Source organism: Columba livia, chromosome 8 (assembly GCF_036013475.1).
Source record: "Columba livia isolate bColLiv1 breed racing homer chromosome 8, bColLiv1.pat.W.v2, whole genome shotgun sequence".
In the NCBI taxonomy this organism is placed as follows: Eukaryota; Metazoa; Chordata; class Aves; order Columbiformes; family Columbidae; genus Columba; species Columba livia.
In genome coordinates, this window is record NC_088609.1 from 12,442,348 (window position 1) to 12,454,649 (window position 12,302).

The following is a 12,302-nucleotide window of genomic DNA, read 5'->3' on the forward strand; positions in this document are numbered from 1 at the left end:
CTTTAAAGTGTTTATACAGTACTAGAAAGTTTTCCTAGAAAAAGATATTGAGGTGGAAAATCGTGAAGGAGCACCAGAAATTCTCAGGATATATTTGACATGACAGCTGAGGGATTTCTGAGAGAAATCATTTCATACCTGAAGTTTTCTTCTTGCAGTTGTTCCAGCTGCAACTGTGCATGAAAATACTTCTTTGCAACCACATTATTTGGATCATCAATAGAGTCATCTAAGTGCTCTAGCCTGTCATTCATAATCTCATTTTCTGACACCAAGCTGTTTCTTTCATCCTGGAGGGCAGCCACCTGGTGCAGATAAAACAGCGTCAACATTGTCAGACCTGTCCAGCTGGGAAGAACTGAAGCAAGACAGCAAGTTACATCACCAAATTAGTTTATGAAAAAGGCTGAGCATTTAGAAATTTTAGAATGTAATTTACATGAGCATACTCAAGCATACAGATGCTTTAGTGAATGACAGTTATGAAGTACTAGAGGAAAAGTCCCTCTACAAACAGACAAATTTTTGGAACTGAAACCACAGGAAAGGCAGACAATGTGATATGGAGAGAAACTGGCAGCTTCATTGAAAAGAATACCACGGACACCATACAGAAAACTGTAGGGATCGGTGCAAAGGTGCTCTCCATCTTGCTGGTACTTCACAATCAGCAGCAGGATGGCGCTGGGCAGCACACTAACACAGCACTGCCGTGCGCTCAGCACTGAATGGTCGCGCAAGAAGCGGTTTCAGGCGCCATAAGCCAGTAAGCACACACGCAAAAAAACCTCAACAGCTTCATACAGGGCATGCATTTCTTGCAACTATCAAACAAGTTTAATATTGGAAGTGTTCACAGCTTAAGCAAATGAGAACAACATTTCATTGAAACAGTAAGTACCATTAACAGCCATAAAAATGGGAAAGGATTAAGAGGATAGAACCTTTAAAGGTTTTCTAGTGAAAGCTGTTGTGTTAATTTTAACATCCTGTCAAACATAAGAGCATGTAGCGTGTGTTAGTTAACTGGCATTTAAACAGGGACAATATGCTTTTTGGGTTATGTTTTCCTGAATCATACAGAAAACCTACCTTTCTTTTACTCTTGGAAAATATCAAGGAAGACTGAGACCTTACAAGTGAATTTATTAAGAATTAGTTTAAATAAAAAGCGTCAGTCAATACTATGGCTTCAAAGAAATAAAATAAAAAACATAATGGTGACATGATTAAACATCAGATATAACCTGGAGTATGCAATATTAAGAAACAGTTTGTGATCATCATTTACAAATCTGTCAAACTGATGTAAAAAATGAAGTAGGAATTAATCTACCACGTCATCAGAATGTGCTTTCTAGGTTCACTCCTTTTTCCACGCCAGATGTCACTTGACTAAAACACCTCCCAGTATTAAAGAATTATGATGTCATTAACTCATCTGTTTATACTCAGCACTACCTTTCCCTGGAAGACTTTTCATGCCTTCACCTGGCCCATACTATGTAAAAGCAACTGGTTTTCTGTAAGCTATCACTAATCAAAACAGAAATCTCAGAAGATAAGTTTGTGGGAGACAAGACAAAGCCTGGGCCTTCTCTATTGAGACAAATTAATTCTTCTAATGGAAGCAGAAAGTGCAAGTAAATTGTTATCCCAGCACCCTTAGAAGTGAAGCTTTTGAACAGTGAACACACTTTTTGAAGTTTAATGACTAATCTGCGAGTTCAGCTGTCAAATCAATGCTCTTGCCCACTTATAAGAAATCATTTTCTCCTGCAGATTCTGCTTTCAAGCATTTTTAGATCTCTGCTTTCACTAGGAAGCCTTACTACTTTTATTTCTTCTTGAGGCAGTATCAATTCAATTTTAACAACGTCCTGGGAACAAGCTGCTTCGTACGTGAATATGTGAGTATTCTACTTTTTCGGGCATCATTACCTTTAAGAAATGTAAATCTGGGCTCTGGTTTTGTGGTGCTTATGGGTTTTTTATGTCACCCATTTTGGTTTTTTGGAGATGGCACCCAAATGTTCGCTTTGCACAGATTCAACCTGAGATAAACTGCCTTAACAGGTAAACCTCTTCCTATTCTCAGATTTTAGTCCCATAAAAGAGAAATCAGACTTCGTGATAACAAATGGATTTTTTTTCTTTTTCTTCAAAAAGCTGATTTCAATGCAAGTTCCTGTTTATTGTTATGAAATCCTCTCTCCTCTTTCTAAAAAGTGACTTGAATAACTTCTATATCCATTAAAAACAAAAGTAGGCCCATATTAGTGAGGTCTGAAAACATCAGCAAAGAATTATTCATTTCCACTGGTTTTATTTCCTGAAATATCCTCCATGTTGCAACTGTGTACAACAAAAGGTTAGCAGATTTTTAATACATTTCAAATTTCAGTCTTTCATCAGCTCCTAGTGAAAACAGCATCACTTTCCTATGGTTAAATCTAAAGACTGATTATTACATTAACTGGATTTTTTGAACACAGTTCATAAGATGAGAGGAAGCAGTAATTAAAACTCAAATGGGCAGGTTTTAAAGTTATTATAATATTGTTTTGATGGTTACCTACTACTAAGGCTAAACACAAAGCTAGCAGACCAAACCACCTTCCAGTTAGCAGCTGGCACAGGACCTCAGCTTACAGTAGTTACATTTTTGAGTACAGAATGGTTGCTTTTCCCCCCACAAACAGCTAAGAATTCTCAGAGAAACCTATAGAAATGCAAAATTACCTTTGCCCTTCAGAATTTCTGCATCTTAATAGCAGCACCACTACATATTGAAAAAAAAATAAGCAGCTTGCTGTTTCTTACCTGTAAGTCTAGCTCTTGACATCGTTGTGCCAACTCTTCTTTTTCTGCTAGTGCTTCCTGAAGATCTTCCAAAGCTTTTTTAAGCTTTTAAAAAATAACATAGTCAATCATTCTGGCCCATATCCAAAGTAGTCAGAGTTCTAACTTCCAAAATGTCTCAACTGGTTGTACCAATTTTTTATGAAGGATGTTAGCTGCGCTCACTGACACAGAAACCCATATATATGTGTGTATATATATATATATATATATATATATATATATATACACACACACACACACACACTATTAGATCGGGATCTCTGTTCATTTCAGCTGCATTTTAAGTGACTACCACATGGAATAAGTGAATTATTGAAACTCAGAGTAACATCCAGATTTAACACAACATCTTAAGCAACAAGCATGGCAAACCAAACACAGGAATACTCATGTTCTCACAATTTTAAAATACTTGCATATTAAATCAAATGGCCTTTGACTGAGGGGCAGGTACTTTTACAGACAACTTCATTTTATGTACAACATCCGTAGTGTTCAGGTTATCAAGGATATTCATCAACCCTAAAAAAAACTAACCCTGAAGTGTCTGGCCTGAAATGGCTGAGCCTTGATGAACCCCTAGTTCTTCTTGAGGTTTGCACTGGCCAGTTTTACACCATCCAGGAAGATGACACAGCAGTCACTGCATTGTTTTTAAAGAAGCTATGAAATAGCTTAATTAGCACTGAAAACTATCATTACTTTACTGTATATTCTCTGCCTACATCAGTATGTTGCTTTGCATTTGGTGAACCAGGATGCTCTAATCAGATTAGCTCCACGTAGAAAATAAACCAAGCAGTTTGTCCAGATAGAAAACAAAAGAGTACAATTTATTGTTGAGATTTTGGATTTGGTTTGTTTTTTAACTTTTAGAACTGGAGAGGAAGAACAGCCCTTGTCTTTATTTAAGGGAGGGCAAGATACCAATTTATTGTTCAATAATTTATTAGCAACAAATATTAGGCAGTTACCTGCTGTTCCATTTCACTTGATGCATCACTTGTGGAAGGACCCGTTGTTTCCTTGCTCATCAGCTACAGAAAGAGCCCACAGGAAAAGAGGGTTAAAATTAGACATTAAATATCTCTAAATTCACAGTCTGCTAAGTAACAACTGTATTGAGCACCATGTCCTTGCAGCACCATGTCCTTCAACATATGCAAACAGATTAATAATAAAAGTAATAAAGCAAAACCACCTCATGGTTCATAAAGGATTTAAACAAATCTATAATGAATTTTTTTACCTTCCCCACTTCCCAAATTCATCAAGTTACAAGTAACATCTTATTGGATGAACCTGTGATCTGTTGAAGTTATTGCTACCTCCCAGTCAAGCCAAAACACAGTGAACCAGAGGACAGGACTTCACTTAACTAATTCAATAGTTATCACACTTCTTTGTGTCTTGTTAATTGCCTGCCACTAAGCGAACAACAGCAACATTAACACAGCTCTCACTGATCTCCAGTACAACAATGTATACATAGCAAGCTTGCCCACAACTAAAGGGCTTTTCTTCTTACTCAGGAATTACAGTATTATTTCTAGACCTTCTCCATTTCTAGACTTTCTCCATTTCTAGACCTTCTCCAGACCTTTGCTTGGATGAAAGGATTCACAAACATCAACAAATGGATATTCGTCTTCTCAACTGAGAGCATTAGGCTACGAATTATTACTCACCTCTTGAATGGCAGTCATGACAACATGCTGAACAGACTCTTCAAGGGTCATGATCTTCTCTATGTGCTCTGTGAAAAAGAATTTGTAGTGACTCCTGGCCATGTTCATCTTGATGGCTTGAGTAATACGACATACCATTTGCACAAAAATACAGAGGAAACTGTTCCTACAAAGCCCCTTCACAACAGATAGCACTCTTTATACAGAGCACAAACATTAACCAGCAACATTATTATCTAATAATATAGTAGGTATGCATAACATATTATCATCTCTTTAAGGAACTCAATCAATTCAATCTCAAGCCTCTGCTGATAAATAAAATACATTTTCTAATGTAAGTTTTTAATTTAATGTGCTTGATTTGTATTTGAATAGTAAGTTTTGGGTCTCAGAACAAGAATGAATAATCCAAACACCCTTCAGATTATCTTTTTAAATCTACCTTGAACAAAGTTTGAGTTTTATTCACAGACATTTCCCATAGACTTGGTGCATTTCAGTGAACTCCCCTTTGAGAACAGGCATGCAACACAGAGACTTTTTTGATAAATAAGAAAAAACTTTATACATTTCTTCCACCTTAACACTCCCCTGAGGCAGTCTGCTGGTTGCTTAACATATTAAGGTAGCGTGTACCTTGTTTCCTTTCACAGTTGACTGCACAACCCAAAATAAGCTGCAGAAGCCTGCCCAGTTCAGTGGGATCTGAGTTCTCTGATATCCGGTTTAAGTCTGGAATAAGCTCTTCTGAAATCTGCTGACCCAAGAACTGTAAAGAAAGGTGGGAGGGGGCGGGGGGAAGAGAAAAAGTGGACTCCTGCTTTTGTATCATGTAAGAAATACAGACTCAGCACATCATCCAGAGAAAATGGTCTACTAATAAAGTTTGTTACTATAAAACTTGTGGAAGGGAAATATCTTAAACATTAAATGAGGAAATATACACTAAAATATCGGCTTATGACAGAGCACATAAATAGCAGTATCAGATCAGGAAATCTGAAGATGTCCAGACAAAACAGATGTCTTTAACTCATCTGTTAGAGGGCTTCATACATGGAAGCCAGATGTCACACACTGAGCCTCTCTTGAGCCAGCAAAGCCCCTGCCCAATGTCTGTCTCCAGCCCTCAGTGCAAACGTGTGTTTGGGGAAGGGGTGCTCAATCCACTGCAGCCAAAGACCTTTCCCATACTTGGAACCACAGAATTTTCTGAGTTCACATTTAAACTAAAATAGACAGCATTAAAAAAATATATGCAAAACACCTATCAATTAATTAGTGCAATGAAGTTATGCACTTTAGTAAGAGTTCCATAAGATTGTTGTGGCAAACCCACAAGTTTTGAAAGTCAATTAACTGGTAGTTTAGTTAACTGACCACTTATACAAGAGAAAGCAAAACTAGTTCATTAAAAGTTGTTAGGCCAGACCACAAATATGAAGAACTAATTAATTCTACCAACATAAAAAAAAATGAAATGCTTCCAAATTCAGTTGCTCCCCAAGCCTTCAGAAAGCTCCTTGGAAGCCTGAAGATGTTCTACTTCTGGGCTGGCCAGAGACCCCCAGTCCTGGCAATACAGAAGGGCTCAGCACCTGCTATCACAACTAATCCCAGGTAAGACCAGGAAGCCAAAAGATGATCTGGCAAGTTTTCCTATATCATACCCTTTAATACACTCTAATCAAGCACCATGCAGAATTCAGCACATTTTTTTTTTTAACTCAAAATTCAGCACCCTTTAACGGCTACTGTACTCACCCTGCATGAGAGAGAACAAACTATAATTTTTACTACGTCCAGGGGATTTGTAACTTATCTCCCAGCTTCCAAGCAACTACCATCAAACCTAGACTAGGGGTGCAAAAGCTGTTGTGTAGAAAAGGATTAAAACTTCACTACAGAAAAGCAAATAAGAAAGTACACACACAAGTCAACAGAATTCTGCACCTCAGGCCTTATAATATTAACCTGGGCAATGACACAGACATGGTTTCCAGATTATACTCCAAGAGTCTTACCTAAAATACACTTACTCAAATTAATTTTATGTTCACTCAGGCCTCCCACTTAACCAGGTAATTATCATATACTTCCTGCCAACAAAAAAATCCTTAAAATAAATTACTTTGACAAGAGAAAAAATAACCACACCTAGGCTAAGGAGGACAATAATCATGATGTTTAATGATCAGAAAAACAACAGCAAAATGCTGCTTTTTCCTTACCTCATGATAGTAGTCCATAATTCCTTGTAGAATCTTCTTCAGATTACTGGCCTAATTGTTGCACATGAAAGACAAGGTTATAGGCTTATATTAAAATTCTTAACTTTGCTGAAATAAAATAATGATCTATAATAATACCTTCACATAGCAGCTCTATCAGAGGAGCTTGTAATGACAGGGGAAGAGAAATACCACAAGAGAAAACCCTCATGAAGCAATGCTGGAAGGCACTTAAACCATCAACCGACAGTTCAAGTTCCTTTAAAAGAACCTAAGAAGTCTGAGCTTAATTCTATAGGTTTTGGACTGCAAGATATTCTCAGGACAGACAATATCCAACCCCACAAACTTCTGCTAATTCTTGTTTGAAATACCTTTATTCTCCAGTTGTCACCAACATCATCCTTAATGCGATTTAGCCAAGATGCATCAAACCAAGCAACATCTCTGAAACAAAATTAAATGGTTAAACATCAACAAACACACAAATAAATGAAGATACCAGATTCCCAGCATTAAATCATCAGTCGTTTGACTACAGTATCTAATGACACACAAACTCCTGGAGACTGGAAGTTATACCTATGTCACAGGAAATTTCTATCTGACAGCTGAATTAAGACACTACCTTCCGGGGCAGGAGGAAGTTTTGTGCATGCTTGAGCTTGCTACAGCGAGGAACACAAGGATGTGAAGGCCTTTGTCATTTGCTGACATGCTGAATGTTTATACCTCACAAAGTGATCATAATGCTGTACAAAAACATCCTTTTTTGACCAGTGCTGATGTTCAGTTTTGTACCTAGTCTCATACACTCAGATTTTCCAACAGTCACTACAACTCATAAAAATAACTTATCAAGGTTAAAAGCATTTTAAAGTGCCATTGTTTCATGTTTTTGTATGTCTTTGCTTCCCCTGGGCAGAAACATATTCACTTCACCAAAATAAACAGGGATGAGACCCTGAGGGAGGTGTTTACACACACTGATCTGCCAAGCAGTACAATCACAACATATCTATCAATGTCTTAACTTTTACTCCATACGGATCATTTACTGGTCTCAAAGCACCTAAAAAAGACAATTATTATACCCACCTGCATATTAGCTAGCTCTGTTGTAAAGATGTTTGCCCAAAGCCACAAACACATGGGAAGTGACTGTCAGCAAATCTTCACTAGGTAATCCTAAACCAATTCTTCCCAAGGGTGAGCTTTGTCTTTACACAGTACATTCAAAACCTTTTCAAGCAGACAGGGGAGTTTCTGAGTCTAGGCTTTTTCTTATTGTTGTTTTGTTTGCTTGGGAGGTGGTGTATGTTCTAAGTAAATGCTTAGTAATCAAACACAGTTTGAACAAGAGATGGTAGTTCAGACTTCTCTATTATCTGAGCCAACAATGACATCACAGTGATAAACCTGTAGCATGATACTCTTTCAATAAAACTCATGTTATGACCCTCTGAAGTCACTACAAATTTTAGAACTAGTGTGTCATGCAGCCCAGTACCATTTGTCACCACACCAATAGAATAGGAATGATTTTGCTTTTGATTAACCCACTATTATTTTTTAATAATAAAAGTGCCATTGAATTTTCATGGGGAAAAAAAAAAAAAAAAAAATCACTCTTGTCCAACTACCCTTAAGTATGAACTTAATACTATAGGATTAGAATATCTCCTCCTTCTATCATATTATTATTCAGCATTATATCATCCCCAAAACAATATCCAAGGTATATTTTAACTTCTGCTATAAACTGTCTGCTCTATGCTTCTATCTAGCTATACAAAAACACTTCAGGTGGGAGAAAGCAACTATGCATGTCAAACACGAAAACATCAAGAAATTAAATACCTCTTCTTTGAACTTAAGTATGAACTTACATTTGGTGAAGAACCTGCGCCATGGCAACCCCATTAGTCAAGTCCTGAACATCTCTGCAAGGTGCAGCAGTATGGAATGTCTGCAACTAAAAGAGGGAAAAACATTGTGTTTCTCACTCAGTAGACAGATACAGGATATTAGTTGTCATTTTCCTTTTCCTCTATGAGGCACAAGCATTTAGCAAGATGTCTTTCTGATTGAAGCAGCTGAAATCCTTTTTGAATTAGTTGTTTTTTAAGCCAACCCAATATTACCTCAATGCTTACACTGTTGATTATGACTAGTAGTTTAAAAAGTATTACCATGGGGTTTTTTTTATACTAGTCTTTCTATTGTAAATCAAACTATCGGATACTAACCTGGGAAGCTAAAGTCATATTTACCCATCCCTCAAATTATGTTAGACTGCTTAATTCTGGACACATAACTACCTAAACAAAATACAGTATCAGAACAAGTGGCAAAAGTTGAGGGGCAAGGGGAAAAATCCAGTCTTTTACTACAGTAAGTTAGTTATAGTTAGTAAGAAAAGTCATGACACCAGAGACCCCTGAAATTGTCTGGGGGTTAAGAATGGGACAAAATTATGCAAAAATAGCAGAATACACTGGTGCCTGACCCCAGCAGGGGGGAAGGACTGAGAGATATCAGACTAAGAAGCCTTAATGTAAAACACAGTCTCTTCCCAGAATATATACCCAGCATTTACAAGTTAATTTAGGGGGAAAGGTATTGTATGTAAACTGAGGCAAGCATCAGGGTAGTCTGTAAACCCTAAAGTACCCAACCAGTGGGGAATAGGGGAGGGAAATTGCAGCTGGGATTTTGGGGGGATATCAGCAGGGGCTTTTTGCCCTATTATGTGTCCCTATCTTTACGTAGAACACCCAGTATTGCAATATTGTTATTAAAAAAAATTGAAAAATTGCTTTGCTAAGAGATCCTGCTAGTTTATTATACATCTATATGCAGTTCTCCTGCTGCCCTGCTAATTTCTGCCTGCAATTCTGACTGCTTCATGTATAAAGCCTTAAAACATGGTGGTACCCAGGTGCTCAGATCATCCCATAGACTATAAAAAGCAACTGCAAATTCTGCAAAATACTATATCAGGCTCCAGGAACTTGTGTCTTGGAGAACCCCTGGAGCACAGATGGTACATTTCTATTTAACAGCCCTCAGTCAAATTTTATTCCATGAACTTGGCTGAGGGACTTTTTGCAGCCAGAGACTCAGCATCCAGACATGCTGCAGGATATTGCCTCCTGTCAGAGTTTTGTCACCTGCTGCCTTCACCTCAGCTCCCCTGCTTGCTGTGCAGATGGTGAACAGACTCTTCCCCAGATGCCTTCTCCAGGAGCTCAAGTCCATAATGACCTTTACCATATCCACATCCTCCCACTGTGTCTTGCCCAAGATCAACATTCCTCATCTATTTAACCAATTCTCCCACAGAAGCTCTTCCGCACTTCCCATAAGGATAGTAACTTTTAGTTTTCTGGTTTTCCTGCATTGAAAATCTGTAGGATGGCATTACCTCAATGTTAACAATGTTTCTCCATTTTGGATATTGTGTATTTTTTTTAAAACTATCCCCAAGTTATATCTAACATTCTGACGGAATTAGATATTATAGTTCAATATTTTATTTCCCAAAATACAGTCAGCTCAAAGCTAACAGTTCTAGGTCAGAGAGCCACCTCCACACGCATGTCAGTTCATCACTTGGGTACTCCAGAACTAGCTGCTCATCAGCAGCTCTTCTAAGTTCATCCTCTATGGTTATAAATAAAATAGAAAGGAGAAAGTTTGCTGTTAATACTATTAGAAAATGTTCATGTTGAACAGAATGGAAGCAAGAACTGATCCTTATAATCTCTGTCCAATGTGAAAATTGACTTCTTAGACTTACTCTGTTGAGAAAGTCATAAATTACCTGTCTATTAATGAGAGGGCTTTCCCAAACATCCTGTGAAACTTAAGCTTTTCCAGAGGCCACTGGTGAATGACCTTGTCAAGCATGTTTGGGAAAAGTAGATACTCAGACCAGAATGGTGGAAAAGCAGTTTCTAGCTGGCAGAATTTGAGGCAGTTATTGTCCATTCTTTTTATACAGAGTGATCATATGCTCTGAATATTTCTTTGCTTGCCTCAAAAAGAATCTAATCAAGCCAAGAAGATAAAAATATGCAGAGCAGGGGGGTTAATTTTTTTTTTTTCCAATTAAAGTATGTCTTAAATCCTGTGTTACAGCAAGCAAGAAGATAGTAATCCCTGGTAGGTTACATAAAAGATTAAGTAGAATGCCACAAACTGAAGCAGCTGTGACTGACAGCACTGGCTTCTAATACTATAGCAGCCTTATTGCCAACACAAGAGTGGGCACACAAACTTGTGAGTCAAGACTGAGCACACCAAAATTCAGAGTTTTATGGCACAATATTGTGATGCTGCCATCTGTATGTAAATCAAAGAAACTGCTAAGTACAGGTACTACTGTTTCATCCAAGCCTGTAAAAGCAGGCAAACAAAGCCTTAGAAAACTTTGCATCATGCAAACTGCTTTATGTATGTCAATACCTCCCAGAATAGACAAGGCTAAAAAAAATTAAGCAAAAAGCAGCACTGAGAGTCTTAGTATATATTTATATATTTAGTATATATATATATATATATATATATATATATATATATATATATTTAGTACAAATTTAGTATAGACTCATATTTAAAAACTACATAAGCTCCTAGAAATAATTTGAGAGTAGTTTTAATTATGGGTTCCCCAAACCCTGTGTCAGCTCAATCATTTCCTCAAAACATATTTTTAGTGTACTTACAAAAACAAAGGTAATGGGCATGGGGAGGAGTTTGGTAGAAGCAGCCATAGACTTAAGGACTATGTAGCACTCCTAATCTTTTTTACAAATTTGATTAGTTTTACTAAATATAGCTTCAAGGACATGCACGAGCATGTCTTTGTTTCATGAACCTAGCTTAAATGCACCCTGACGCTGCTATGAGAGGAGCAAATATTTTTCTCTCAGACATAGCGCTACTATGCTCACAATATACATTTGAAAATTTAACTCTATATCACATAACACTTAAAGCATTTTCTCTGGATCTGCTGAAGGCTCTACCACCAAACAGCTGCAGATTAAACACGACTGTTCCCATTTTCCAGTAGAAATCAACCTATCCAATTCTTGGGAAGGTATGCCTTCCATTTAATCCACATGATGTAGAGCTGAGGCTCTCCATTTTTATACTCAGATAACACATACTAGGGAGAGACATTTTATAGAGTTAGTCAAAGATTTTAAATTAACAACAAACATTCTCATGCTTAATACGAGAATATTAATAGAATAACTCAGCCATTTAACATTACCAATGCTGCCAATGCCAAACAGGGGTGCATTTATTGTGGAAAAAGCTTTCTGTTTAAGATGTCACCATACATCTCGTCTCTAGTGAGGAGACAAAGACAGAAGCAGCATCTGAGCAGTACAGTACCAAATGACATTCAAGAAGCTTTTGCTCTACTACAGTAAGGAAAACCCCTATTGTTGTGCCATCTAAACACAGAAGACACTATTGCATTGCAAGGCCTACTGCCGCT

At 37.4% G+C, this 12,302-nt stretch overlaps 1 protein-coding gene across 2 annotated transcripts in view; it reads right to left on the reverse strand.

The window, feature by feature from the left end:
- Positions 1 to 12,302, reverse strand: part of HOOK1 (hook microtubule tethering protein 1) — a 29,563-nt gene that overhangs the window by 14,930 nt on the left and 2,331 nt on the right. For both annotated transcript variants that reach the window (XR_010474281.1, XM_021295636.2), the window contains exons 2-9: positions 8,677 to 8,762; positions 7,162 to 7,234; positions 6,788 to 6,838; positions 5,193 to 5,325; positions 4,554 to 4,621; positions 3,840 to 3,902; positions 2,824 to 2,907; positions 139 to 305 (exon numbers count right to left, since the gene is read on the reverse strand). Coding sequence is in view for 1 of the 2 variants with exons in the window: in XM_021295636.2 (XP_021151311.1) it covers positions 139 to 305; positions 2,824 to 2,907; positions 3,840 to 3,902; positions 4,554 to 4,621; positions 5,193 to 5,325; positions 6,788 to 6,838; positions 7,162 to 7,234; positions 8,677 to 8,762 (725 nt within the window). In the remaining variant the exon portion in view is untranslated. The remainder of the gene's footprint in view (positions 1 to 138; positions 306 to 2,823; positions 2,908 to 3,839; positions 3,903 to 4,553; positions 4,622 to 5,192; positions 5,326 to 6,787; positions 6,839 to 7,161; positions 7,235 to 8,676; positions 8,763 to 12,302) is intronic.